Source organism: Prunus mume, linkage group LG2, assembly GCF_029339155.1.
Source record: "Prunus mume cultivar Tortuosa linkage group LG2, ASM2933915v1, whole genome shotgun sequence".
Taxonomy (NCBI): domain Eukaryota; kingdom Viridiplantae; phylum Streptophyta; class Magnoliopsida; order Rosales; family Rosaceae; genus Prunus; species Prunus mume.
The window spans coordinates 2432862-2457275 of NC_142699.1; the positions used below are offsets into that span (position 1 = coordinate 2432862).

Below are 24414 nucleotides of genomic sequence, written 5' to 3' on the forward strand. Positions count from 1 at the left end.
TATACCATTTCTTTTTTTAAATAAAAACCGAGTATAGCCGCCCGGCTATACTATTTCTTTTTCTTTAAAAAAGGGGTCACTACTCGAAACTCGTTTTACAAAACAGGTCACGGCGCAACCGCAAGGGTACGTAGGCAATTCAACATCCAACTAGATGCAACCACAACCAAATTTAAAACACATGTTACAATTAACCAAATTCAACCCAAATAAAATTCTTGGATTGTTCTCAGCAAATTTGCCCCAAACACTACAAACTTCCATGCCCAAATCACCTTAAATCTCCATCAACAAATCCAATGAACTACGAGTTGGCTTGAATCCCATTAAAGGATATGCAGGCAACTTTGAACTCATTTCAAGCCCAGTCACAAAATCAACCAAACACACTTTTACCCCATTATGTTTCTTTGTAATTTTAATCCAAAGGTTTTTCTCATGTAATGAGTTGAACTTAAAAACTACAAAACCCCATTCTTTGAATATTAGCGAAATTGTATTGGCAAATTTTCATATCATTTACATTTTCTCTCAACAAAGGGTATGTCCTGATGTGAGAAGGTCCTCGTCTAATAAGTAGCAATTTCCTCAGCTACATTACCATAAACAATTTTGAGGCTTTTTTTTTTTTTTTGGGCCAGAATTTTAGGCATTTCAATGACCTTGTTTTTGCTTAAGAATATTGACTTTAAGGTCCCCATTAATATCAATTTCTGGTTACTTGGTATGAGATGACTTGCTAGATCAGCCTGGTCTTAGGAAAGATGAAGATGAAGATGAACACCGCCCCTTCTCCACCAAAGAAAACACATCATTTCTCTTTTCCGTGGAGATTACATATTTGTAATACAAGCAATATTGGAGGAGGAAATCGAACCTACGACGTAAATTCTCTTAACGAGCTACAATACCCTTGCAACAAAATAATAAAAATTTCTTTGCAAAAGACAAGGTGAAAAAGATTAAGATACATACTTGTATATGTCTTCCCAAACTCATTGCCTAAAATTTTAAATCATTTTGCAAATTTTAAAATTTTAAATTAACAACGTTTAACTTTACATCCAAAATCATAGGTTTGATTCTCCCTTTGTATATGAAAAGAAGAGAAAGAATAGGAAAAATAAAAATAAAAAAACTTTTTTCTAGTTTGAAGAATTCGTCCCGCCGTAAAAGTTCGATTCTTACTCTCCTTATTCCCAAAGATTAACCCAAAAGAACAAAAGATTTCAAAACTTTTTTTCAGTCATGAAGAAGATCCGAGCTTTTAAAATCATTTAACAAATATGGCCCAGAAACCCATTAGCTTACAAAAGCGGAACAGCAAACTCGTGCCTATCTCAATATCTACAAACTAAAGATAAGGAATCTGAAGGTTTATCCACAAACCCATTAGCTTACAATACCACTCCTGCCTGATGAAAATAATAATAATAATAATAAGAGAGGGAAAAGGATGATTATTTGGAGTGCTAAGTATTCATATCCCCCAAATTCTTATACACAAAAAATATATATATAAAATCTCCCAAATGCAACTAGACCATTATGTTGTTTCTCAAGATGTGATTCTTTCTACCATATATAACCAGATGCAATGCCAGCATCACAATCTGTAAGCAACTACGCGCAATCACACACGATTCATACACATGTTGATTCTCAACACGCAACAGAAAGATTCAAGTCCATTGTCTTTATCAATTTCTAAGTACGACATTATGTCTAATACCATCGAAAAGCTATACACTATAGTTGGCAAGTACTGCAGTAATGCAGCACCAGCAAAGATCAACCATTTGTGCTCAATCTAACCCCATTCACATACTAGATTGTGAGCAGCAAGTTTGAAAAATTAAGGTTTCAAGGAACCAATTATGTATCTGAAACAAACAGGAGGAATGTACAAATTATACCTTTGGTCTCAAGTGGAAGTGACTTCTCTACACAAATCGGATCGATACTACTCTGGGAAAATTTCAGCAAACACTGGTAATATCCTTCTTGTAGTGGGGCCATAAAGAACATCAGTGATGTAGGAACTTATATCTTCCCTTGATGGAGGTGTTCCAGTTGAAGAATACGGCAACACAACCTCAATGCCATCATCTTGAGGTGACCAGTCCAGGAAGCTGATGGTGGTAGTGGGAGTCTTCATGGTGGCTTTGGGTGCAGTTGATGAAGCTGCTTGTGTTGTGGCTGATGCTGCTTCTGTAACAGAAATGGCCATGACCGGATGGACAAAATGAGACTTTGGGCTGGGTGTGCATAATCCTGTGCCAGTGTATGACTTGCACATCAGTGCCTGCACAAATCAAAACAGAAGAAAAGATGGCATTTTCAGTACGTTGACTATGTTAATAGTAAACAGCTAAAACACACTGTGTGACTGTTAACCTCAGATTTGTTCTTGACAGGGAAACGAGTTGGGCGTGGCTTTTCTTTTCCTGGTGCAATCTGAAAAGAAAAAATGAAAGACACAGAAATTTGTCAGGACAAAACTGCAGCAAATCATAATTTGGTCAAGTACTCGTCATCAGGAAACAATTTGCTTTCAATGAATAAATTACATATTCATTTCAACCAACACTACTGCACAACTCATCTTGAAACATGATTGAGATATGACAAACATACAGGCAGAAGATCCAATCCATTAAAACACACACTCATGCACAAATCCACCAAAGGCACCAAACACAAACCTAAATTCTAACACTAACTCAAGCTACAAAACCCAACTTGTTGAGCACCAGTCAACAAGTTTTATAGGAAAATTGAAATCAAGTAGAAATTACTTCAGTAGCAACACCTTTCAATTTTTCAGCCAAAGATGACAGCTTCCTTTCAATATAAAAAGCCCAATGAATTTGTCCCAATCTTAAAAGGTGGTAAACCATTTTCTACAGAAAGCAAGATAACTTTACAAAATGATTATAGTTGTATTGCAACATCCATATAAGCCCAAGGAAACCAGTTGAACACTAGAATAGGCTATCACTGAATTGATTAGGCAGGCAGCAACAAGAAGGCAAAATTTATATTACTGTCTCATTCAGTTACAACATTTTGCTTAAAAGGGAAAGAAAAAAAGTCAACGGAATTTTAGTTTCTAAATGCACCTCCAAATAATCTAGGTTCAACAAGAAACCAGCTAAGTTTGACAAGTACAAGTCTCTTACTTGAACCTTTATCTTTATTCAAACCAATCTCAACTTTAACCATCCAATTTGGAAGGTAAAATAAGTTCTTTCTCGTACATTCCTTTCAATGTCAAAACAAACTCTTAATGGATGGACTAGCATTTTGACTAACTATAGAATTATCTGAAATCTCAATCAATAGTAAATGTTGCAAGTATTATTTGCTTGTATGTTTATGATCTTTGGAAGAAGCGAGCAAGTAGCAACAATTTCTTCTTTTGTGCTACTGTATAATCGAGAAAAATATCCTGTTCTCTAAAAATTGGAGTTTTCTGGCAGTTGATAAGTAAAATCATTGAGAACACTAGCAAAATCAATACACAAAACAAAGATGCGTGACATAGATACACTGCTGGCATACAAGACTTTTCAAATCTCAGACTCAACTGAAATTCAAATGCAAGAGTAGTAAACTGACATACGTAGAGTTTGGATCTTGCAGATCAGAAAACGCTCACACCAAGTGTACCTAATCTTTTAGATTCCAAAAACAGATTTATTTTTCTCCAAACAGAAGGATCTTAAAACAAAGGAAAGAAGAAAATGGTTCACACCAATCTTTTAAAGAAACAATGACATTCACAAATATTATGGTTCCAAAACAATACCAGCCATTAAATTAACACATAAATATTAAGAAAATACGAAGAACAGAGATGGAGAGAGAAAGAGAGATCTTAAACATTACTACAGCTAAGTTTCAAGTGTGCAACTATATCTTACTTGAACCTTTGTCTTTATTCACCAATCTAAAAGTTCCATCCAATTCGGAACCATCCACTTCTTCAAATATTAATGAATGAGCATACAACCTAAGTTCTTTCTCGTATGTCATTTCAAAGTCAAAACAAGCTCTTAACGGAACATCATTTTGAGTGACCATAGGCTTATCTGAAATCTCAAGGAATTTTTAATGTTGCAAGTGTTGTTTACTTGTATGTTCTGCTCGTGTGGTAGCCACAATATTTTCTGCTTTGTACTACTCTATAGTCGAACAAACATCCTGTTTTGTAAATTTTAGACTTTCCCTAGAAGTTTGTAAGAACAAGCAAAAAAAGGCGGACTAAAGAATTTAAGAACACTAGCAAAACCAATACACAAAAATAAAAGGTGTGACAGAAACACTGTTGACATAAAAAGATTCTTGAATTTTAGGCTAAAAAGAAGTTCATGTGCAAGAATACTAAACTGGCATACAAAAAGTTTGCATCTTGCAGATCAGAAATGGCTCGCACCAAGTCTACCTAGTCTTTTAGATTCCAAAAACGGATTGTTTTCTCCTAACAGAAAGATCTTAAAACAAAAACAATAAACGAGCAAAAGTTTCACATTTTAAAGAAACAATGAAATTAAAAATGATTATAGTGGCCAATAAAATACTTCAGCCATTATAAAGAGAGACCTGGCCTTTGGAGGTGTAGCGGCAGCTTCCAGAATCCTCCCAGGACCTGCAAAGGTCGGTCTTGTACAGAATCTTCCCCGAAGAATCCGAAGAAGAAGAAGATGACAACAGATCAGAAGCAGACCTTGCGCTCCTTCCTCCTCCGGTGACCAAAACACCGTCCATGACCAGAACCTCCTCCCTCTGCACCCCTCTCACCGGCGTTCTATAAACTATCGAAGGCGGCGACCTCTCCATCAGATTCTCCACAGGCGAGAGCGGCGAGAGGTGGCGACGACGCTGCTTCAAGGCGTCCATCGGCGACTGACACTGAGATTGAGCGCACAAGTACCTGAACAATGGTGAGTTGAGGTCCACATTCTCCAAGTTTCCTTTGAGCAGTTTCGCCATTTTCGAGTTGCTGTGAAAACCTTCCATCAATTTGCTATGCTCTGCTCTGCGCACAAACAATCAGATTACGTTTCCGACGAAAACAAAGCTTCCGAGAAAATGCAGATGATAAAAATCGTTAATCGTTTCAGAATCGTACCAAATGCAATCACAGAATTAGGTTTTGGATGAAAATCGCAGAGGAAGAAGCGTCAATCTAAGGTCTGAGATGAGAAATGGCAATGGCGAAGAAGAGGCTTAACACTAGTGCTCCGATTCTGAGGTTTTGCGCTTGAAATGCATCACCGCCATTCTCAATTTCTCATCTTCTCGTTCTCAGAGAAGCTCACGTGCTCTGCAAGTATCTGTTGTACTAAAATTCTGATCGGTTTCTTAATACATAAGCGTGACTCTATCTTCCCCGCCTCTTATTTTTAGTAAGCTTGTTGAAATTTCCACATTGCTATATTTTTTTTTTCTTCTTTTGTTTTTTATTTAAAAAAAAAACAAATAATAATTTATTCTTTTAGGGTCAACTTAGTCCTACGTGTCAAACTTTTTAGAAAGGAACAATCTGGTTTCTAGTAGTTGTACTCTCTTTTTCCCCCCTAATGAGGTTATTGTAGTTAGATTCAATTACAATCAATGATAAATTTCATAATTTATTATTGGATGAAAATATCACACAATTCAAACGTGTGATGTAAAGATAGGAACTTAATTGAAATGAAAATCAAACTATAGAAACATATTTGACATTAAGATAAAGGAAATCAAAAGCAATCATTCGGATGACAAATTGACGTTGAAAGATGGTGCACATTGGTTCAAAAATTCATCGTGAATTATTAAAGGGTAGTTGAAAAGAGCTTTGACTTGTAGACCAATGGTATTAGATTCGAAATCCTATATGGCACCTTGATAGTGTGTTTATGAGAAATCCTCTTCCCCTTGTAGTTTAGACTATCGCTTGTATTATATATGAGAAATCCATATATAAGGTTTTTGTTTAGTTTGTGGATTAGAGGTATGAGATTTCATTAGTATATAAGCATATTTTTGGAAATGTGATACTTGTTTCATGAGTGTCTTATGCTCATGAATGGTAACCTAAAGTTTGTACAAAACAGGACCATTTAACACAATATATTAAATACATCATATTCTATATCAAGTTTAATTAAAATTGAGATTTCCTTCTAAGTTCATCTAGAAGTTGCACTTCAAGCTCACACACATGTAGAGACAAAATATCATTTTATGTCATTGACTGCCTCACCAATTATGAAGCTCATGTATCCTTACCCAAATTTAAAAAATAAAAATTAACTAGGCATGTTTGTATTAGCTAAAAAAAAAAATTAAGTTGGACCTAGCATCATAAAAATTTGATTTTTGAACTCTTTTCTTTGCTTTTGATGTCTAATAAATTACAGGACTACATGACTTATTTATCACAAAATATTCTTTTAAAATCTCAATAGAATACACCCCTTTTTTTATTTTTCTTTTTAATATTTGAAAGGTTCAACAAAACAAACAAGGTTTAAATTTACAATCCTTTTTCCTTTATTTATATTAACATGGATTTGAATGAAATTAAAGGGTGAAGGGAAAAAAAAAACGATAGAAGGCTAAAGTCATATCTAAACGTTTCAAAATTTAGAAAGAAAAAAAAAATCAATAATGGTTGTTTCTCTCACCGTTGTGCTATATTAAGAACATGAAATGTGATAGCCAAACTTCCAATAAAAAATAGACTTGCAACCTTACTTATTTCAATTACTCTGATGTCGTGTCAGAATTCGATGTACATGACTTGTTTGATACTAAGATTTACATGTAATGACCAGTATATTTGTATAATTCCACACTTTTTTTTTTGTCACTTCAAATATTTACGTATAGAAAAATCGGCTACATTGTAATCTTAGTATTTTTGTATTCTTCAAATATTTACGGTGATGAAAGTTGATATGACAAGATATTTAAGTCTTCAATGGAGAGGAGTGAAATCCTCCTTTCTCCCAAAAAACACTCTTAGAGCCTTTTCCACTTTGAGGGGGGAGGAAGCCATTGTTCTTCCCCCCTCTCCTCTCTTCTCTTCCTCCTTTCACCTCTTTCCTCATTTTCAGAGACAAATGGTTTTTCCTATTTGTCTTAGTTTTGTTATGATTTTCATCCAACCATTATAAGTGGCTGCGGCTCAGCGTCAGATCTTCACCTACATTTCGGTGTCGGATCTCCACCACCATCTTTTTTGCAATTTCTTTATGTTTGGAATAAGTTGCAGAGACTCTTTGAGTTCTCTGTGTAGTTTTCACCTCTCCTTTTGTGAGAGTTTTTCATCTCTCATTTTGAGAGCTTTTCATCTCTCCTTTGTGAGAGTTTTATTTGTATTGGTATGGCTTGATTTTTTCAAGCTTTATCTTTTTTTTATTATTCTAAGTTTGCAATCTTAGTTGAGATACCTATGCCTGAGTTTCTTCGATCATGTCTGATCGATAGTGGAGATGCACCAGATTGCCTTAATTTTGATATTAGACCGCTCCATTATTGTAATGACCATTTTGTGGCTAGTTTGTATTGGTCTTTTGTGGCTAGTGACTTTTTTGACTGAATTATGAATGCAATCATAGAACTTCTCAAAAAAAAAAAGGTCTTCAATGGAGAGAGAGAGAGAGAGGAGAGAGAGAGAGAGAGAGGCTATTGAGCTGCTGCTAGGGGGGTTATTTTTTATTGGGTGGGGGGAACTGAGGTTTAATTATCTCATTTATACCCATGAACTATTTTTGTATTTTGCTGGGTGCGGTGAGAGGAATGAAGAAGTTATGGTGGCATAAGCTATAGCTCAAAGGTTCTTTCAGCTTTTGTTGAATGACGATTGATGTTTTTTATTTATTGTTGTCTGTTGTTGTTGGTTAATTTCCCTTTTAAAAAAAATAACTTTTTAAACATGTAGTATGAGATAGACAAATGACATGACATATTATATCAATGTGTCATATATGTTTGTGTTAGTAAGTTGATAAACAAGGTGATGTCCGTAACGTTATGATTGACGACAAGTATCGATTACATATTTCATCATTATGATTAACAATAACTACCAATTACATACTTCATCAAATAAATAAAGGAAATACCATCCTCGTATTACTAAAATTGGAAAAGGGTACAAGTATATAACTGGTCAGATGTAATTCCCAATATCATGCGTGAGAATTTATTGAGTGCTTAAACAGGTTCTCCTTTTTATTTATTATCAATGCCTTATATCCTTGATCTTTCCTTTTTATTCTTTGTTGTAAATTGTGATTGAGGCAAGGTTTTTTTTTTATTTTAAAAGAAAGGATGAGTAACGGGCTATCGTCGGATTAGACGAATGTCTCTACACCAGTGGACTGTAACTCTATTTTTATTGTTTAGCTCCAAATAGAAGGAAAGACAGGAAATAAATAATATAATATAATCCTCCCGCGAAAAGTAATATAAAAAAGGAAAGACAATCGGAATTAGATTTTGAGAGAGGCTTATTATTGGGAAGGGTGAAGAATGTCAAATCAGTCGGCCTCAATTTACTCGTTTAGAACAGACGGAGGGTCATTATCGGGATTCTGGGCAGTTTCGTGCAGAGCAAGAGTGCAATTGTCAGGGACAAAAGGGTAATTTAATCTGCTGGTTGAGTTGTTGTAGAGTTCAACCAGCCTACAAATTCTAACTCAACAGCAGCTTTAGCAGTAGAAGTAGAAGTTAGAAAACAAAAAAACAAAAAGAGAAAATATTTTCCTGTTTGATTTTGGGTTTTGATCATCAAAGTTAGCATAATTTTCTCTTGTCTTGAAGAACATTGATTGCATGGTGCAATTGGTTTTGGTAAACTCACTTTCTTTTTTTGGTTTTTGCATGCTTTAATTCTTCGGTTTCAAACACAAGATTGAAAGCAAAATAAATATTGGGAATGTTTTTTTGGTAGGTTTTAATGATGTGTGTGTGTGTGTATATATATATACATTTAAAGCAGTAACTTGGGTTTTTTTGGTTCTTTATTTTGTGGGTGGTTTTGTTTCTCAGTTGAGATAGAAGAAGAAGGAGGAGAAGGATGAAAACATGGAAGAGGCAGAGGAAGGAAGAGAAGAAGATGGTGTCAAACGAGGAGAGAGAGGCAGAGGATTGGTGCTTCATCTGCAAAGATGGTGGAGACCTCATGCTATGTGACTACAAGTGAGTTTTTACTTTCTTTCTTTTTTTTACTCTGTTTACAGTTTTACTGAATCATCTGCAAAAATGTATGTCTTGCTTGTTTGCATGTTGCAATCTAATGCATTCGCTTTCAAGATTGAGAGAGGTTCTAAAGCCACCGGCCGGCCTAAGAAGCCTCTTCTAATGACCCGCCAAGCTTCGGCTGTCGCCGGGCCCAGGCGGCCCATCCATTTGAAAGGCTTAACCATGGGCTTTCTTTGCTCTGCCTGGTCCACCGGCTGACTGACATGGCCCAACTAGGGCAGGCCTCAAGGAAACTAGAAAAAATTGACATGTTTTTTTCATTCATTTTTAGTATTATGAACCTATCAAAATTAACAAAAATAGGGTTGTGGTTCTATGTTGTGCGGTGGCCCGTGAATCATGAGCGGCCCAGGCCCGCATGGGGGCGGCCCGACACTTAGACCCAAACTCCTCAAATTGGGGTCCCTCCAATGCAGGTCTGATGCAAAATGCACTAGTGCATATTTAACCAGGAAAAGGAGCAAAAAATTATTTGAGTTTATGTTTCATAGAGGTGGCTTATTATCAAAGCTAGCCTAGAGGCAAAGTAATTATATGCAAAGGAGTGCATTATGGTACATTGTAGGGGCCCTAGGGGGTGGCCCAACAAGAATTGGGGTTTTAGACAAACCTATAAATGTACCATTTTAATATTAAATATATACAATGTGAACTAACTTTCAAGCCAAGGATTCAGATTATGTCATATGAGTGTATTGTGCTTTCTTTGGAATTGTTCTCTTTCCAAAGCTCAAAATATTATAACTAGAGACATGCAAAATAGTGTGAGGAAAATAAGGATGTGTGGAAATGTTTTCTTGCCATATAGGTGATATCGAGTCTGCATACGGGGTTTGATTGACAGTCTGGCAACATAACATGCATAGAGATAAAGATACTCCCTTCCTAGAACATGTTAATGTTGTCAGATTGTGAATTAGAAAACCACATATTCAGACCTAATCATCCTCATTCATTATTTGACATCATGTCTGATAATCGAGAAATAAGAGAGCATTATTCTCTGTGTGTGGCTGTAATTTCGGATACCAGAAGAGAGCATTGCATCTTCTGTTGATCCTCAACCTGTACTTTCTCGTCTCTTCTAGCATTTACACATGTGCCTCAAATTATTCCTGTGCCTAGACTTAGGAAATTTTTATGCTTCTATATTTTAACACAATTACTCATTTTAGGGACTGTGTAAAAGTTTATCATCCTGGATGTGTTGGCAAAAAGAAATCCTTCATTGATACTGGAAAGCGCTGGACTTGTAGTAAGAAACTTCACTTTTATCAATAATGATTCGTTTGTGCTTTTATTGAAATCATTGTACATAGCATATTACAGAATTGATAATGTGCATGCATGGTATATATGAACTTTATATGCTTCACAATTTCCTGAATCATGCATACCTTCCCCAGAATTGTATTTATTCTTTTATCTCTTGTTGTCCTTCTATCGGTAAGTTATATGTGATCGGGGATCTTTTCAATTGGATATCTCATCATGATTGCCAGTCACATATCCACTAATCACTTCAAAGTCCAAATATTTCTCAATAATCTGAATTGGCTTTGGACTCGGTACCAAACTTAAGGTCAATAAGCACTAAAAAAAACTCTTGGCCAGAGTTCCTAACACTTGGAAAGGTATACAATTAGAGGTGTTAAATAAATTACGTTTATTATGTTTGCAGATTTTCTTTCACATGATTAAGTTTTGCTACTAAATAGATTTTATCTTCATATTTGCACTACAATGGATTTATTATGTCTAGCAGTTTAAAAGATGATGCAATTTTATGTTTCAGGGAAGCATTCTTGTTCACTGTGCCTTGATACCCCAAAGGTTTGCTGCTATTGTTGTCCGAATTCAGTATGTCAACATTGCATAAGCGGTTCCGAGTTCACAGTGGTTAGAGGGAAGAAAGGCTTTTGCAAGTACTGTTTGAAGCTTGTGTTACTCGCAGAAGAAAACTCAGAATACGGTTTAGATGGGGTATGTTAAGCAATATTACTGTGTTAAACTAGTTTTGAGAAATCTCTTTTACTGGTTTTACTATTGAGATGGATGCTTTCTTGATCATTATTTTTGCTTTTTGCTTTTAATTACTTTCTTTCTAGGAATTTTTAGTGTGTATGTAGGCCTAGAATGTTACAGATTGGTTATGTTATATTTGGACTTTCGTGACAAAATATGTATGATTTTTGTCAACTGATTAATGCCAAAATAAAAGGGGAATAAACAGAGTAGGAGTTGATTATATCTTAGCTGTTATTATCTGAAGTTTATAAGGATGCACAATCTATGAATGGTAATTAATAAAATAAGAAAAAAGGAAAGAGAAACCAGTGTAAATCTAATCGCCTTTTGGTGTGTAGCTATTAAAAATCATTTATGCCTTCCAGAAAATTGTTACTCTAATCAGAATGAGAGTAATACGGCATGTACTACATGTGGAATGAAGTCAGATAACACGCCTGAACATTCACATGAAACGGCACACCAAGAACCTGTATCATTTTCTTCTTCAATTTGAAAGGGCTATACGTTTGCTCTCATTTGAAGTGTTTGGGGAGCAGGAGAGTGAGAGCGGTGGTTTTGGCTTGTCGGCAACCAATATAGCGTCACCTCTTTTTAACGAAGGGTATTAATTTTCATTTGACCTGAAACTTTTATTTCACTTCATGAGAAATTTTCTTACGATATTAAAATCTATATGGTTGTTCTGTCTTTAATGTAAATAGTTTATCCATATGGTTCGTTTGCACTCGATATACGTTGTGAATAAAATTGATGACAAGCCTTTAGCTCAAAGCAACAGAAAACATAAAATTCATCTCTTTACTATCAGTTTCAGTCTCTTCATTGGATTTGTTCATCATTGTTGAGGTAGCATCTAGTTAATTATTTATGTTTCTCTTACAGTTGTATGGTTGTTGAATTTCAGGAAAAAATAGACTTTAAGGATCGGGATACTTTTGAATGCCTATTCAAAGAATATTGGGAAATCATAAAAGGAAAGGAAGGTTTGAGTTTGGATGATGTCTATTCTGCAGATGTTGATTCAATAAAAATTGGTGAGAGTGAAGAAGATATTGACCTGACAACACCTAATAGTGACACTGATAGTACAGAACTTCAGAGGTCGATGGGAAAAAGGAAGGCGCCAAAGGAACAAGAATATCTCGGATGGGGATCGAAACCTCTCATTGATTTCCTCAGATCCATTGGTAAAGATACAACTAAACAGTTATCACAGTATGATTTGGACTCTATCATCTTTGCTTACATCAGAGATAGAAACCTATTTCACCCTGAAAAGAAGAGAAAGGTTCTATGTGATGATAAGCTGTATTCTATTTTCAGAAAGAAGTCACTAGATAGGATGAAAATATATGGTCTTTTGGGGGCACATATTAGTGAGAACTTGGTATTATTGGATGAGAATACAAGTGAGGATGAAGATGAAAATAAATTGGAAGACAAGAAGAAAGATACAGTGATAGTAGGGAAGAAGGGAACAGTAAGCTCAGATATAACATCTCTTGAAAATGAAGTGAGTCCTAGCGTCCGACAAAGTTGTTTTGCATCTTTAGTGACTGATAATATCAAGCTTGTCTACTTAAGAAGGAGCTTACTGGAGGAGTTGCTGAAGCAGCCTGAAAATTCTGAAAGCAAGATTCAAGGAAGTTTTGTGAGAGTGAAAAATGACCCCAGAGACTATCTTCAGAGAAATTCTCACCAACTTCTACAAGTTGAAGGTAAATTGTTTGTAGTCAATATTATGTGATAGCATGCATTGTGTTAATAATCTCAAATTGGAAAACTGTTAGCCTTCTAGTCTGATTTGTTTGAAGTCTTGATAAATATAACTTCTTTGACATATCTATGAATGGACATGACCCTATACTGGGAATATAACATAAAAGATAGATATTCGAAAGTAGTCGTGATGCTATCTTGACAGAAAAGCTCTTGTTTCCTCCACAGATTTTTAAGGTTTCCTGAGATTCCTTTCAATTATATAAGTTTTTTGCTTTTATATCCTTGCAGGCATAAGGAAAATCTCAAGTATTAATGAAATGAACGGTGAAATTCTCCTGCAAGTTTCCAATATTCCAAGAGATATTCCCATTTTTATGCTGTCAGATGTTGACTTCACTGAGGTAACTGACCTGCTCATGAAATCTTTCCATATTTATGACGCGGAGAAAATCTTAAGAGGTATTTGAATTTTAAAGCTGACATTATTAAAATAGGGTACGTGATAATGTCAATAGAAGGATACAGATAAAATATGATGTGCTTCCCATTCCTATGAGTTGAACTCACAACCTATAAAATATGATTGTGCTATTCTGACATTATTAAGCTATAAATAACTTGTCATTTGCATTTCCGGAAATATACAAATTGGTTTGTTTCTTTTATAATAAGAATTTTAATTAGGACTTTCCCTCTATAAGAGTATTATGGAATTCCACTGTGCTTCTTGCAGGATGAATGTGAGGATTTGCGACAAAATGTGACAAATGGCATTCTGAGGAAACCTACAGTTGTAAGTATAAGATTCCCCTCTTAGAGATCATATTGATCTTTCTTACGAATAATAATAGTGAATAACCTTTATTCTTTTTCTATTTAATTCTCTTTCATCTGGTTTCTGGAAAAAGATTTGTATGGCTCACCATGAAGATCTGTATTGATATGGCCAAATTTTAGAAACTCGAACTCTTGTGTTGAACGATGGGTCAGCTTTATACTTTGTGTTGAATCAGCCTCTCTAGACTAACAATGCATACAGACATTCATGCATATACATGTAAACAGGGAGTCCCATATTTCTTAAATACAACACGGGTTGAGAAAACCTCTCACTTCTATTCAATTTTCTTTATCCATTTATTGACATGGTTGATCTTTTGGGGTATAGAATGGTCCTTTAGAGCCCAGAATTTGACACTTAAAACCTAAAACCGAAGTGATTTACCAATCCGAGGCTAGAAACCTCAAGTCTAAGCTCTAAATGGTGATTCTACACCCTAAAACTATCCACCATGTCAATAAATGGGATCAAAGTTGAAGAAAATTTAGTTGAAATGAGGTTTTCTCAATGTGTCACGTCTTTACGAATTATGGGACATCCTCCATAGCAAATAATTGTATGTGTATACATAATGTATAACTTTTCCAAACCTTAACCAAGGTGTGTTGTTGGACAGGTTGAGCTTCAACAGAAGGCAAGAGATCTCCATGAGGACATAACTAAGCATGTAGGTATTTCTAATTTATGGTATTAACTTATAAAATCTGTTGCCGATTTCCCCCATGTGGCCATTCCTCTCACCCTCAAAAAAATTTCCAGGCGTTTATCACATAGAATTTCTCTGAATATACTAGTACAATTACAAAGAGGAATGTTGCTAGCTCTTCATTTTTCTGATCCTTTCTGCATCTTGTGGAAATATTGTTGTCAGCGGATTGAGCGAGAGTTGGTCAGGTTACAGAAGTACATTGATCGGGCAAATGAGAAAGGATGGAGAAGAGAATATCCTTTCATAGTTTCTATGTCTCTTTAGTGGTAAAAATAAAATTCGCTCAACTTTAAGTGCTTTAATCTGAGTGTTTTTTTATTGAAGGCTATTCAACTAGATGGAAGTCCTTCCGCTCACGATCTTTTATCTTGAAGAAAATTACACACATACACAAACATTTGTGTGGGCGTCTCTATGCACGCATACACAACACATGCACAAATGCTTGAGCATATGTTTACCTTCATTTGTGTTTTGCTATTTTTGTCCCAAAAAATGATAGTGGACCTTAACCTGCTTTGTGTTCAACGTTATGCGAATATTTGGACCAAAGAGAGCTGCTAAATCAACCGTCTGAACAGGCTCGACTATTAAGACAGGTGCCAAAGGTCATTGCAGAGGTTTTAGAGGATGAATCTGGTTCCGTAGACTCCATAGAAGTTGACAAGCAAGGAAATCTGGAATAGCAGAAATCTAAGATTCATTTGACATATGGTGTATTTTGTTTCCTTATAAAAAATCTAGTGTTGTATGAACAAAGGACAAAGCCTTTCTAGTCTTTATGTAGTTTGACTTCGCAGTGGCCAACAAAATGGCCATCTGTACTGATGGTTACCATATTTTGCCTCTATTGTTAGCTCGTGTAGCCCCGTTTCTCGTGTTTCAGTCACCTTTCAATGGCTACCTTAATTACGTGCACTATCATTTAGTCGCATCGGAAAAAAAAAAGAGAGAACAGTTTTCCCGTTTGGGGAAATCGATTTCCATTTCATCACTGGAACGAGTTATAATTAAATAACAAATTCTGTATAGTTCAACTGCAATACTAAAGTTGTAAACTACAGAAAGTATGAATAATTGAATCAGAAACATGCTAAAAATTACTTTCTGCTACTGGTGATTGTGTCAATGTGTGTCTGAGTATCCCCTCCTTTATCTACTGGAAGAAAAAGAGCTGTGTTTTAAACCCCTACAGATTTGAAACAACTCAGAACCAAAAAACAGATTTGATACAACCAAGAACAAAAAAAGACAGATTTGAAACAACATGCAAACTGATGTAAATGTTTCCACCATTTATGGCCATTAAACAGCATAATCCACAAATCAGAGTCAAAAATCCCCATGACTGGCATTACAGTAAAGTGCACAAACTATATACGAGTGTCGTTGAGCAGAAAATTATACACAACTCCCATCACCAAAAATATCCCAATTATACAATAATAATCTACAAATTTAAGGCACTTAGAACTCAGATGCCATCAATAGCATTTTTCAGGTCACCACCAAATAGTGACATGAGGGGTCCTCCATGGACCCTCCCTTCTGGAATTTTAAAGTCCAAGCTCTTTATTCCGTCACTACTATCGACACCAATGCCATACTCGTTTCTCCGTTCATCAGGCTTCTCAGAACTGAAGAAATTTGAATAGGATGAGGACTTCATCGATAGTGGAACCAATACCTGCGAGGGTATGAGATGTCTTTTTCCTGGCTTTTCCAGTGATTCAACGCTGTCAGATATGACACTGATTCCTGAAGAAGAATGATTGTTATCAAAGCTGCTTCCTGCTGTTGAAGACGCAGATACAAGCCCATGGAAAAGTCCTGGTCCAATGAGACCTCCCTTATTTGTCTCCCGGTCCTGCACCATGCTGCTATGAGCAGCACATAAACCACTCTTTCCCCTGGCGAATTTTTCACATTTACCCTCTTCCCATGTACACCTCTTTCCCCCACCATGGGCCTTGCAGAAGTCTGTGCTCCCTTGGGCACTTTTTCCACAGTTGTCAAACTTACACCTCTTACCTCCACCATGCCTAACACAACAGTCAGTACGGCCACGGGCACTTTTTGTGCAGTCTGGCACAGAACACCTCTTTCCACCACCATGAGCAACACAGAAATTAGTGCCTCCATGCACACTCTTAGGGCAAATCCCACCACCATCGAAAAGGCAGCGCTTCCCCCCACCATGTCCCTTGCATAGTGGTGTACTTCCTTCAGCACCCTTGGTGCACCCTTGAAATATGCAACGCTTTCCACCACCATGTGCCTTGCAATACATAGTGCTCCCTTGCGCCCCCTTTGCACATCCCTGGTACTGGCAACGGCGACCACCGCCATGCGAGATGCATAAACCAGCCTGTCCTTCGGCACTACGAGTGCAGCCATCAACCTTACATCTTTTCCCTCCACCATGTCTAATGCAAAGCCCTGACCTTCCTCTAGCAGCCTTGGTACATCCACCTGGATAACCACATCGTTTGCCACCACCATGAGCTATGCAGTAATCTGTTTTCCCCTCAGCACTTTTGGTACACCCCAAGTGTTGGCACCTCTTTCCTCCACCATGTGCCTTACAGTATGCTGTTCGGCTCTCAGCACCCTTGTTGCACCCAGGTTTCTGACACCTCTGTCCGCCCCCATGGCCAATACAAAGACCTGATGCCCCTCGTGCTCCCTTTCTACAGCCAAAAAATTGGCATTTCTTAGGATTGCTAGTTCGGTGGTCTGAAGTTGTCCCTGTGGTTGCCTGCTCAGAGATTGTTCCTGTTGAGTAATCTGCTGTAGCAGAAGGTTCATTTCTCAGGTGGGGTTTGGACCCGAGCTCTAAAAGTTCTTGAGTCAGCAGAGAAACCTTGGCACTTTCTCTTCTCGGAGCAAAAAGAAGTGATGGCATATAACCACCTGATTTCTTGGCTGAAGTAGAACCCTCATCAACAATTGGAATTGAGACTTCAGAAGATACTTGGTTCTGGATATAGGATACATTAATATCAGTCCCTCCTGAAATTGAATAATCAAGCATAGCTGAAGCTTCAAGATGCCCTCCAGAAAGACCAAGTTGGAGGATTGAATCACCCTCAGATGCAAATCCCTGAGATAATGCAGTGGGTAATCCTCTATTCTTTGTAGATCCGAAATTATAATAATCATCGCAGTAGGCACTTGGTGTTGGGCCCAATCCAAGTACCAATTTGCAGCAGTCCTCGGGTGCACTGGAAGAGTTAATGTTGAAAGTGCTTCGACTACACCTATACCTGGTTGTGTTGCTTCCACCTGAGCCAGGGCTATTCAAGCATAGAGCTGTATCGCCAAAGCCAAAGTGGTCATTTTTCATGAATTCCCCATCATGGGAAAATAGTACACTCTTCTTGTTCAAATCCATTTTCTGGGAACTGGGTTTTAAGCTATCCGAATAACAGACTACTCTTTATCACATACAATTAGTAAGTGGACATATCAGAACTGAATGAACAAGTAGACGAAATCCTAATAAGCAACCTCCACCGCTAACAAAGCCTGATGTGTCTGACCTGTCCATCACACCCCAATATCTTTCAACAAAATCACTCACTTCCTAAAGTATCTGATTACGTTTCGCGGATAGAACCCCCTTATAAGAATAGTTAATATCAATGTGCAGAGATCTTTGGAGCTTGTTGTGCTCCCTGCTGAAATATCATTTAGCTTCATTAACCCTGACAATAAGAGGAAAACAGAAAACACAATTTATAGAATGTACAAACGAAATTGATAGAAAGGATACCTGCTGAAAAGATCGAAAACAATATCGGGAAAATTAATTCCAGGAAACGAAAGAAACAAAGGAAACTATTATAGATAATGGCCAAAAAAATTCAAGAGGTATAAACGCAGTTTTCAGAAAATTCAACATGATATGTTTCTGATAATATGTGACAGAATGATTAGTACAAGCAAGAGAGTCTGAATCCAACACCAGAACATAGTCTTTATTTTATTATTATATTTTTTAGAACAAATGCTAAGAGTCTGACTGAGTAAGTATCTAGTGATCCTAGTACCAGCCAAACGTTTGAAAATTTTGGAGACACTCTAGATTGGATCATGCATATATAGAAAGAATTTGAACAACGATAAAGTTTTCCATAAACCAAGTACAACAAATGTGGAAATATCGAATGCAAAATGCCAAAATGAAAATTGAGTTTCCAAAAATTAAGAAACTAAATCCCCGATATAAACTCACAACTCATAACCATGAATCCATGATCCAAAGGTGCAGCAGCAACAGGAGACTGCACAACTCAATAACATAAATTTCACATTTATAATCCAATATTTATAAAGCGCAGATGAGTTAACTGTTGTTAAATTTTTCGCCATGTTGCGACAGAATTTTATAAGAACAAAGCACTTCCAAGTCCTGACTACTGTATCTGGTTCAGTTTGATTTGCCTAAGCAAAGACAGCAACCTTCAAAAAAGAAAAAGGGAAAAACAACTTAATATCATGTCTTAAACCAACATACAAAAGTTTAAACTAAACAAATAGCACATCAAAGGTTTTTCTACAATTCCTTGGTAACCACAGGATTATTTATACAAAACCTAGGGCATATTCTCATAACCAACACATTGTCACTCCAGAGAAAGAATCCCCATATTCAGTGGTTGATCAACTTCAATCATTATATATTTTCATTTTGATATAATTTTATTCAATTTACTTGTACTTCAATCCTTCTTTGGAAGAACTAAAATTAACTTCAAATGAATTCTAACAACTTTTAACCAGCGTCGGTGTTAGATACAATATTTTCCAGTAATCAAGTTTTGTACTTCCATTCAAAATTTCTATCTAATCTCTCAATGTTGATATTTTAACATTTGCAGACCCTTGATATTTCTGTCAACATCAACATTTAATACTTCATTAGCATATTTCATGTCGATCACGAAGAACCGATAATCTACAACTGTCTTATACAAAGCGGGTAGCACAAAGTTAGGTCCACCTACTTGCAATTATCAATATGGCTCACTTGTTACGGGACTTCGGAATGCAATATAAATAGCTAGTGCCTTCGTGGATTAACTTGATTCTCAAAAGGTCAAAAGGTATTAGAGGAAATCAAGATCTGCAGATGTTTGAATTGTGAAAGACAAATCTAAGCCAGACAAAAACGTCAAAATCTTCAACATCTGTGATTTTTCCATTGAGCCTAACGTTTTCAACTAAATTTCGTCGTTTAGGTTTTTACCAAAAATTAAATGTTCAATTCTGGAAAATTGTCATAATTCTGCATAGACATATGGTCTCAGCTTGTAACAAGAATTTTAGTCCTTCCGCTTATGAAACCTTCCATTCATCAATCTTAAACTTCATCAATGTCCACGATGCAACTTCAAAATCAAATTTTTTAGCCTCATCTAGATTTATTACTCTCATCAATCAATCATTAACAGACAAAAAACATAGTTACATAAATGCAAAAACCATATTGAAGCAGGCACTAAAGTTTAAGATCTACAACAAAACTACCATAACAAGTCCCATAAAGATTCGTTAAAACAAAGCAAATTAGTAAGGACCCAACCAGATCAGAGATATACCCAGATTACAACATCCAAATTGGTAATAAATAAAAACTAATTTAGTATAAAATAAAATAAACAGAGATTACCCAGTAAGTCAAATACAGCAATTAACTCATTAATCTTCAAAACTTAAAAATAAATAATATAGATGGTAACCGGAAAAAAAAAAAACCCTGCAAAACCAATTCCAGTAAAAACAAATAAAGGTTAAATTACAAACCACATGAAAATATAAAATAAAACCCATAAATATGACAATAAAAACAAACACAGGCACAAGCAGAGAGGGTACAAAAAAGATCAAGAAAATGAAGAAACAAATTAGCAGATGCAATACCCAGATGAAAATTCAGAGGAAATTTCGACAGAGGTGGCGCATCTGAGTAGCAGCTGTAGGAGACATATCTCTAAGGCTGAAAAATTCTTCAGAACACAAAAGGCACAGCACAGGAGAAGAACGAGACCCAATAAAGAAAGAGCAGAAAAGGGAAGAAGGAGGAGGAAAAAAATGAGAGAAGCAGAGCGGCAAAGTATTTAGTAATGTCCTCCCCCCATTATTTTTTTTATTTGGGCGGCTCTCTCCGGTCTCTGCCTTCTTTATTTTATTTTTAATTTTTACCTTGTGAAATACCAGAAATAGCCTTGACGTCACAACTGTCATCACCCCATGGGCGCACAAGGGGCCTCCTGATTTGGACAATGCATACTTTTCCTTGAAAGCGACGGCCTCCGCAAAGTCAACATTGCCCTCACCAGCTACCAAGTGGTATGTTACTGCGGACATGGGCGTGTGGCTATCTTCTCAGCCCAACACAAAAGTGATGGATGTGGCTGAGAGTTGTGTACTGTACATTTGGTGGTTGTCAAAAGTACACTTATGAATCTATACTTTAGTATCATACATCTCTTTTTTTTTTTTCTCCCGAATGATACTTCTCTTTTTAATATTGATAGAGGTTTCAAATTCGGTCTCTTCCTCTTTCTCAAAAGGTGATTACTTTTTAGATAATAAAAAAATTCTCTTGAGAGGAACATGGTCAATAACATGCATTTACCGCATACCAATTTTGCCCGTTATTCTTTACACTTAACCTTAAGACCCTTTGTACTTGAATAGACTATCTAGTCAAATGTAAACATAAAATCGTTTTAGCCTTAATAGGATATATTAATTTTTAGGTGAAAGAATTAAGGGAACCTCTATTGAGTGTCAGCATTCCTTGAACATTCCTTATGATTCACATTGAATAAGATTCATAAAACTAGACCTAGTACTTTTTGCGTCATTTTTTGCTTGAATTTTTTCTGTTAAGATTTGCTTGACTTTTACTCTACAGATGTCACCATGTAGATGGTGTAACGGAAATTTTTAGCAGCAAAGTTTAATGAAGTGACAAATATAAAATAAAAATCAAACAAATTCTAGAGAAAATTCAAGCGGAAAATCTTAATAGGTGTGTGAGTAGGAGAAGGTTAAAGAAGAGTGAAATTTTGCTCAAAAAGTGAGTAAGAGGAGAGGTGTAGGTACAAATTTGTCCCCTAAAAAAAGGAGTAGGTACCATACAAAGCATGAAAATTCAACACTAACTGGTCAAATGTGTGCAATTTTAATTTTGCCCAACATACTTGAAAGGGTAATTGTGTCTTTTTGATTGAATAATTTTTTTATAAAAATTATTCATTTTTGTCTTTGTCTGGTATGAGTATTTATTTTGTCTTTTGCGTGAGCAATGAGTGGCAAAGCTGGTGGGTTGGGTGCCCTTATCAAAATAATTAAGAGTTCAGATTCTTGTGCACGCTGCTGCTGATCTGGCTAATGACGCAGCCTCGCGTCGGCTTCGTCTACGCGCTCTGGGCTCCTCCTTGATTAATTTCGTTTGTGGAGGAGAGACATCAGACATGAGCTGCGGCTGAAGCCGAGAGCTTTGGGGTGGACCAGCAGTTGAACACAAGGCAGAAGGCAGAGGGGTCCAATTGTGTCCGGTCTCCATCCGTCCACGCTGTAATTGAAATTTGACAGGTTGTCTCTAAATCTCATCGGAATTTAGCTTTTCCAGTTCGCTGCATACACCTCCTCCTCAACTGTAATTGGTCGAATCTACCAATATTCCAACTGTCGGTTCCCCATTGGCCAGCACTTCAATAATTGCTAAATTCCCTTGATTCCTATTTCCAAACTACGTCGTATAAACAACAATAATAATAATAATAAATAAAACATTAAACGTGGTGCTCCCATGACAAATGTGCCGCGTTTTTAGAGTGAGTGTGGCATGTGCATCAGTAATAAAAATCTACGTGTTAGTCACACAACGAATCTTTTATGATTTTTAAGATTAAAACAAAATAGGACATCTGTTGTATCATAAATGCTTCAGTAATATCATGTGACCTCATTTCTATATATAAAGCAAAACACAAATAATGATAAAACATTCAAAATATTAAAAAATATTATTATTTAATGCAAAATTAAGGATTAAAATTATTACTTAAATAAGAATAATATGATAAATTCATATTTTTTATATTAAACAAAATTAAAATTAAAAGAAAAATTAGATAATGAATCCTATTTTAATGAAACACAACTATTCATTATTTTTTTTAATTTTAAAATATTTTTTTTTTTTATAAAAAAAGCCTATTTTAGTTTCAGAAGCGTGTACGGAGATGCTAGTATGATCATTAAAATTTTCATAAATTACTTTAAATTAATATAATTTACTGAATGATAACTTGTACTTGGGTTGGGTGTAAGGGAATGAAGTAACTCACGGTCAACTGACTTAACCCACACTTGCAATTTTTAAAGTTTTAAAAGAGAGTAAACAATAATAGGACCCAATATTTAAAAAATCATAAAATAACACTTAATACCAAGTTTTATGAGACACGAATTTTGACATTGCTTTTATTGCGTTCAAATTCAGGTAAGATTTGGCTACTCATATGGAATAATTTTCTCTTTCAAATTTTATCATTTTATGTTCACATAATAATTTGACATAGGGGGCGAATACCTTTCGAGCTTGTATCTTTGTTTCACTTGTTTTCACACTAATCTCACCCCATGTGAAGAGAAAGACTTCAATAAAGCATAAATATCACTATTTTGTTATCTCGTCCAATTACATTATGATATGCGTGATATTACTTTCACGTGACAGAGTATTATTGGTCGAAAATAGCACTACCATTGAAATTAAGTTTTTTCTCCCACGTGAGAAAGGTGCCCAAGTTTCTCTCGTCTTTGTCCTGGCCAAGACAAAAGTCTACCAACGCAACACGAGACCTACTCACCCACCATCAAGGGACGATTTTGTTGATGTACATATTTGTAGACAGCAGTGGAGGAGTACGACAAAATATGTGAGACTTTGGAGAGAAAATAAATATACTTGGAGGGAAAACCAAAGCATTATTGATGACTACGCAAATGCACGCTCATCATTGGACACTTCTCTCTTTGTGGGCCATGTGTTACGTACACTTACCCACAACAAGGCTAACTTCGGAGCCCACTATGTTTTCGAATCTTTTTATTTTATGCCATTATTAAGCAATCACAAAACAATAAACAAATCCCTTTGCATGCTTTTGTTTTTGTTTTTGTTTTTTTTTCCCTAACTTAGCTAATAAATTTGTTTCGTTTAATCAACTAGAGGCTGGTTTGAGACTGTTTTTACATGAAATACTTCTACTCATGATCGCTTTTGTTATAAGCGGTTTTAATAAGCACTTATTAGATGCTTTTCTAAAAACCCTTTTTTTGACCCATAAATACTTTTAAAATGTTATGCCAAACATTGTTATAAGCGCTGTGGTTGTCAGAAAGTAAGTATTTTTGGCCATTCCAAGCATTAAGCTCATTAAATTTTTTTACGTGAAATGATTTACACTGGTCTAATTAGTATATAATGTATTTATCTTTCAACCAAATTCATCCCGCGTGCTTAAAATAATACTATTAAAAATCCAAGATAAAAGCTTTTTGATTTCTCGAGAATTCATAGAAGACCAATTAAGAAGTGAAAAAAACTCAAACAAATATATATTTTCTTGTTATTCAAACATATTCCTTATGTTGAATCAAGTATTTTTATTTGACAATAACTCTGATATATGTTCATTACTTGTTTTTGTATGTTGTATTTTATTTTGCAACGGTGTCAGTAATATTTTTCAAATTTGAATTCTCTTCTCTCAGATAATTAAAAACAATTATCAAGTAAATTTGTGGACGAATATTCGAGATATGT

At 35.8% G+C, this 24414-nt stretch overlaps 3 protein-coding genes across 7 annotated transcripts; 1 reads left to right on the plus strand and 2 right to left on the minus strand.

Moving 5' to 3' along the window:
• Window positions 1-1696: 1696 nt before the first annotated feature.
• LOC103319150 (uncharacterized) lies at window positions 1697-5348 on the minus strand. Of its 2 annotated transcripts, none has more exons than XM_008220660.3 (4): window positions 5135-5348; window positions 4606-5036; window positions 2398-2457; window positions 1697-2305 (listed from the first exon to the last, which is right to left on the minus strand). In XM_008220660.3, exons 2-4 carry the CDS (start codon window positions 5020-5022, stop codon window positions 1964-1966), a joined length of 819 nt encoding a protein of 272 aa, XP_008218882.2. In that variant the 5' UTR covers window positions 5023-5036; window positions 5135-5348; the 3' UTR covers window positions 1697-1963. The 2 variants fall into 2 exon arrangements, with proteins under 2 accessions (XP_008218882.2, XP_008218883.2); XM_008220661.3 differs by having other exon boundaries at window positions 4606-5041; window positions 5135-5346.
• A 3378-nt stretch (window positions 5349-8726) lies between these two features.
• Window positions 8727-15449, plus strand: LOC103319242 (zinc ion binding / DNA binding protein). Of its 2 annotated transcripts, XM_089046571.1 has the most exons (10): window positions 8727-8850; window positions 9049-9198; window positions 10437-10516; window positions 11057-11244; window positions 12197-13010; window positions 13303-13415; window positions 13748-13807; window positions 14472-14522; window positions 14727-14797; window positions 15094-15449. In XM_089046571.1, exons 2-10 carry the CDS (start codon window positions 9077-9079, stop codon window positions 15248-15250), a joined length of 1656 nt encoding a protein of 551 aa, XP_088902697.1. In that variant the 5' UTR covers window positions 8727-8850; window positions 9049-9076; the 3' UTR covers window positions 15251-15449. The 2 variants fall into 2 exon arrangements, 1 of the variants encoding a protein (XP_088902697.1); XR_016124327.1 differs by lacking the exon at window positions 15094-15449 and having other exon boundaries at window positions 13303-13473; window positions 14727-14751.
• Window positions 15450-15839: 390 nt separating this feature from the next.
• On the minus strand, window positions 15840-20736 carry LOC103319151 (loricrin-like protein). 3 transcript variants are annotated; one of them, XM_089045581.1, is made up of 3 exons: window positions 20490-20736; window positions 18918-19028; window positions 15840-18271 (listed from the first exon to the last, which is right to left on the minus strand). In XM_089045581.1, exon 3 carries the CDS (start codon window positions 17956-17958, stop codon window positions 16039-16041), a length of 1920 nt encoding a protein of 639 aa, XP_088901707.1. In that variant the 5' UTR covers window positions 17959-18271; window positions 18918-19028; window positions 20490-20736; the 3' UTR covers window positions 15840-16038. The 3 variants fall into 3 exon arrangements, with proteins under 3 accessions (XP_088901707.1, XP_088901706.1, XP_088901708.1); XM_089045580.1 differs by having other exon boundaries at window positions 18802-19028; window positions 20490-20726; XM_089045582.1 differs by lacking the exon at window positions 18918-19028 and having other exon boundaries at window positions 20490-20725.
• Between the last annotated feature and the right edge of the window lie 3678 nt (window positions 20737-24414).

Excerpts from the sequence above, each read along its gene's own strand:
- LOC103319150 (XM_008220660.3), bottom strand. The coding sequence starts at position 5,022 with ATGGAAGGTTTTCACAGCAACTCGAAAATGGCGAAACTGCTCAAAGGA. Across the intron at positions 2,458-4,605 it reads GCTACACCTCCAAAGGCCAG|ATTGCACCAGGAAAAGAAAA; the intron begins GTCTCTCTTTAT and ends TTTTCTTTTCAG. Across the intron at positions 2,306-2,397 it reads CTGTCAAGAACAAATCTGAG|GCACTGATGTGCAAGTCATA; the intron begins GTTAACAGTCAC and ends TGATTTGTGCAG.
- LOC103319242 (XM_089046571.1), top strand. The coding sequence starts at position 9,077 with ATGAAAACATGGAAGAGGCAGAGGAAGGAAGAGAAGAAGATGGTGTCA. Across the intron at positions 11,245-12,196 it reads CAGAATACGGTTTAGATGGG|GAAAAAATAGACTTTAAGGA; the intron begins GTATGTTAAGCA and ends GTTGAATTTCAG. Across the intron at positions 14,798-15,093 it reads GAGAAAGGATGGAGAAGAGA|GTTATGCGAATATTTGGACC; the intron begins ATATCCTTTCAT and ends TTTGTGTTCAAC.
- LOC103319151 (XM_089045581.1), bottom strand. The coding sequence starts at position 17,958 with ATGGATTTGAACAAGAAGAGTGTACTATTTTCCCATGATGGGGAATTC.